The 4287-nt window shown below is 35.3% G+C and overlaps 1 protein-coding gene across 1 annotated transcript; it reads right to left on the bottom strand.

Moving 5' to 3' along the window:
* Positions 1 to 2020: 2020 nt before the first annotated feature.
* On the bottom strand, positions 2021 to 4032 carry LOC114268479 (plasma membrane ATPase 2-like). The gene is made up of 3 exons (XM_082924295.1): positions 3071 to 4032; positions 2837 to 2918; positions 2021 to 2700 (listed from the first exon to the last, which is right to left on the bottom strand). Exons 1-3 carry the CDS (start codon positions 3125 to 3127, stop codon positions 2504 to 2506), a joined length of 336 nt encoding a protein of 111 aa, XP_082780421.1. The 5' UTR covers positions 3128 to 4032; the 3' UTR covers positions 2021 to 2503.
* Between the last annotated feature and the right edge of the window lie 255 nt (positions 4033 to 4287).

The raw sequence follows: 4287 nt of genomic DNA, 5'->3' as shown, positions 1-4287 counted from the left end.
CTAAGTCTGAACCAAAGAGTCCAAATCCGACAAATCGTTTTGAGAAAACAGATTTTTGAAAGAAGTGCCAAACATGGACTGCTTTGCCAGATACAGAGTCGCCACTTAAATGTTTTATTTTGAGAAAATTTAGGAAACCCTGACTCGTTTGCCTAAGGCCACGTGTCCGTCATCACCAAAGTTGTCTCGGCTCGGGAACTTGGGTACGATTGGGGAAGGTCACTTCGTGAGCACCCCCGTTCGCCCGATCAAAGATCGGCCTCTACTAACCATCACAGCAGGAAATTTTGCTTTTAGTGGCGTTTAAAAAACGCCGCTAAAAGTGCCAAAAACGCCGCCAATTCTTTTTGTGACGCTTAGCACCAAACGTCAAGGACGCAGCCGTCGCTATAGCTTTATGGCGTTTTAAAAACGTCGTGATATTAGTATAGGCGACGTTTTTAAAAACGCCGCCAAATGTCCTCCTAAACACGCGCCAAATGTCCTCACGACATTTAGCGACGTTTTTGGAAAAATGTCGTCATATCTTTTTTAAACAAATATGACCGTTAGTATGTAAGATTTAAGAGGCGTTTGTAGAAACGCCGTCATATCCTTTTTTTTTTTTTTTGGAAATTGTACTAATTTTATTTGATTGAGCTAAAAAAATATCTACAATAGCACTAATATAAAATAACAACTCCCATTCAAATAGTTGTAATGAAGCATTAATTCACTTTCTTATTCAATTAATATCCAATCACCATTACCCACAAAATTAACATATCCAAAATCTAAAAATCATGTTTTAACGTTAGCCACAAACTAACATATATCCAAAAATTATGTCTTAACATTAACCACAAACTAACATATATCCAAAAATCATGTCTTAGCATTAAAGTTGTAGTCTTCATTGGTCTACATGCTTACATCATAACATAAACTGTAATAAGATTCACCAAAATAAACACAAATTGAAGAATTCGTACCCAATACTTAGCAAAACACCATTCTTTCTAAAAAATTGCAAAAATAAAAATAAAAATAAAAAAATGAACCCGGAAGGATCTTCATATGCCAGACTAAATGTTTACCAATTCAAAGAGCACCCTGTAGGGAACGCAATGCCTGCTTGTAGACTATTCTCCCATATCACCTTACGGACGGTATTCTCCAGGATTTCACATAAGTCAATCATTAACATCCCAGGCTTCAAAATACCTTTGATGTATTTTCGAACCTAAAAGCAGGCAAACAAAACGTTTTATGTGATAAACCAGATGTAGAAATCCTCACTGAAGTTTTTGCCAGCATTAACAGAAAGTAGATTCCTTTGTTTCTATATTAGCAGTTGTATGTGCATTGTTTCATATAAGAGCAATTAGAAAATAGAAACCTGATGATGAACTTCTGCAGCTCAACTAACAGAATTATATATGGGTTTTTCCAGACGCTCCAACTCTCTCTTTTGTTCAGATGTAGTCCTCCATAGGTTACTGAAACAGAACCAACAACAATGAAAATCAAGCCACAAAATCAATGGAAACAAAAAAGGGATGCAAAATAAGTAAGGGGGAATCACAATGGTAAATGTAAACATGGCTAATAAGAGACCCAAAATTAAGGTTCCCTACCATAAACAAAAGCATTTATATTGAAGTGATCCAAAGTACACAATTATGCCTCAAACTACTACTAACCAACACTAAGCATAAACAATGGTAAAAATCCTACTACAAAAACCTTCATCAGCCAACTGATCTCTTGATTTCACAAAAAGGAATTGAAATCAATCCTCTATTGTCAGTGTAGCAACCTGCTCACACAAACGGAAAGTTTATTCTAAAGGTGATTCTTCAAGTAACTAGGACTTAGGATGCACTTGCCTGGAAAAAATAAAGAAAAGAATAGAAAATAGCAGTTCACTTACCAACTGAGCAACAACAAAAGCCACCACTAGCAAAAGGCCAGGACGTTCAACGAAAGACCAACTCCTAGAACGTGTCACAAATATTAGGGCCTGACTGATGATACTTACTTGCAAGTATATTGCTGATGCAAGCTTCCTGAAGTCATCATGAGCTATTGCTTCAAGAGTTGAAACCCCAAATATGCGCTGGAAATTACACAAAAGGAGGGGAAAATATGTCTCAAGACCAAGCATAACACTGATAGATCAGTGAAAAGAAGAATCATTCAGACTTCAGTCTAGAAGTAAATAACAAAAATTGCATACAGGGACAGTGAAGGCGCTTGAATTTGGAATGCATTTTCAAAATTTCACAAGATCAGGCACACTTCAAAATTTTGGATTTATCAATTACATAGAGCCTAAAATAAAATGCAAATAACAAGCATATAAACATCATACATTCTTGAAAATGTCTCATTAATGAAAACTGTATATCAATATTTAGCAAATCTAAACTACTATGTTAAGCCAGGACCAGGGCTGGTCACCAATTCACAAAATATGAAATCCTTTGGTATATAACCTATCAGGTGTATCCAATCAACTATTTCATGACCCATTTACTATAGTTATAAGTTTTCTTACAGGAAAAAAGTTTGTCTTGTATGCTGGCCAAAAGAAAATGACTGTCATCATGGCCAAGTAACCACCAAGAATGACTCCAGTTACAAAAATTTCTGCCAGCTTCCAGCTATCAGGCTGAGGAGATGGTTTCACCCTATCCTTTGATATTGCCATGATGGTACCTGGCATGCCATATAGATAGTATGTATTTAGAACCACACACACACACACAAATCGAGGCTAATGACAAGAAAATGAGAAGAAATATTCATGAATCTACATGTAGAAAAGGTAAGTAAAGTGTGACAAAATACAAACCATCATTGAGGATGGCAATGATCAGCACCATGAAGGGTGGGAAATCAAACCTCCATATGAGGGCGAGCAACATAAAACCAAGCTGTCAAAACAGAGATAAAAGAGAATTAGGTACAAGGAAGACCACAAGCCATGACAAGAGGATCCTATCAAAAAATATGTAATTATGCTAGTAAAAGTGCAAATAATTTTTTTAAAAGAGTTTCAGTTATCATCCTAAATTAAAACACTTACCACAATACGAATAGTAATAGAAACCGCATATATCTGCACCATGAACACCCAAAGCATAAAAAAAAAAAATTAGTCAATTAAATAATCATAGCAGCATTTGTACAAGTAATGGATGTATTGTACACTTGGATGCAACCCAACTAAAAAAATAACTTGTACTCTGCTAAATTTAGGTGTCAGACAACTTCATGATCAGAACCCAAACTTACTGCATATTGAAAAGTAACTCCAAATAGAGCACAGCTGATGAAGGTGGTTGCTAAAGGGAGAATTAGCTGAGAAATGTCGGTTACTTGAGTTACTTAGTAACTCCAAGTTGCATATTTTTTCTCATTATTTTTGTTACTTAGTTTAACTCTGAAGCAGAGTACTATTAGTTTAGGAAGTTGGCCGAACAAGCTCAACTCCATAAAATACATTTCAATTGAACAAGGAATGTAAATTGAGCATTGCTTCATGTTTTTCTTTTTCATCCATTTCTCTTTTGGGTAGAATGACTGCAAGTTTCTCTCGCATGATGACAAGTTTGGGATTCAAAATTTTATGCCATCAAAGTTCACATAGTTCTGGTAGTTGAATAGCTAGCAATATCACAGCAATGTATTGGCACTAAAAGAGACAGGAACTAGTTCAAGCATATATTCAATCAACAATGTTGCCACAGGAAAGAGTACATCTCACAAAAAGAAAGGTATACATGTATGTAAAAACAAACATATACAACTATTTTACTATATAAACCATACACCTAATTTAGTGCGAACATTGTCACGCTTTTTATTTTTTCAAAAATATCATTCACATTCAATTATCACCAGTCAAAAGCTGTAAAACGATTTTTTTCATTCATCACAGTCAAATGCTAATAAGTGCCCCATCGGCATTGTTTGAGATTTGTGTAAAAATTATTATAGTTTAAAAAAGGGTGAAATTATGAAGTCAATAAAAAGTGCACTTTTTTTTGGAATATCGAAAAGTAATCCCGAGATGAATCACCGAACTGAAAAGGAATTGAAGAAGAATCACTGAACTGAAGAAGAATCGAGAGAGATTTGAATGAGAGAAAGAGATAGCAACTAACCTCTGATCGAAGAAGATGAAGACTTCCAAATCCACAGAGATAAATCGCGAAGTCGTGCTCAAAATCAAAGTTCGAAATCGCAATCCTGAGATGAATCACCGTACTGAAGAAAAATGAAGACGAATCACTGAATTGA

The sequence above is a fragment of the Camellia sinensis genome, chromosome 4 (assembly GCF_055761805.1).
Source record: "Camellia sinensis isolate YWXY chromosome 4, ASM5576180v1, whole genome shotgun sequence".
Taxonomy (NCBI): domain Eukaryota; kingdom Viridiplantae; phylum Streptophyta; class Magnoliopsida; order Ericales; family Theaceae; genus Camellia; species Camellia sinensis.
The sequence above is the reverse complement of the archived record's forward strand: the minus strand, read 5'-3'. Positions and strand labels throughout refer to the sequence as shown.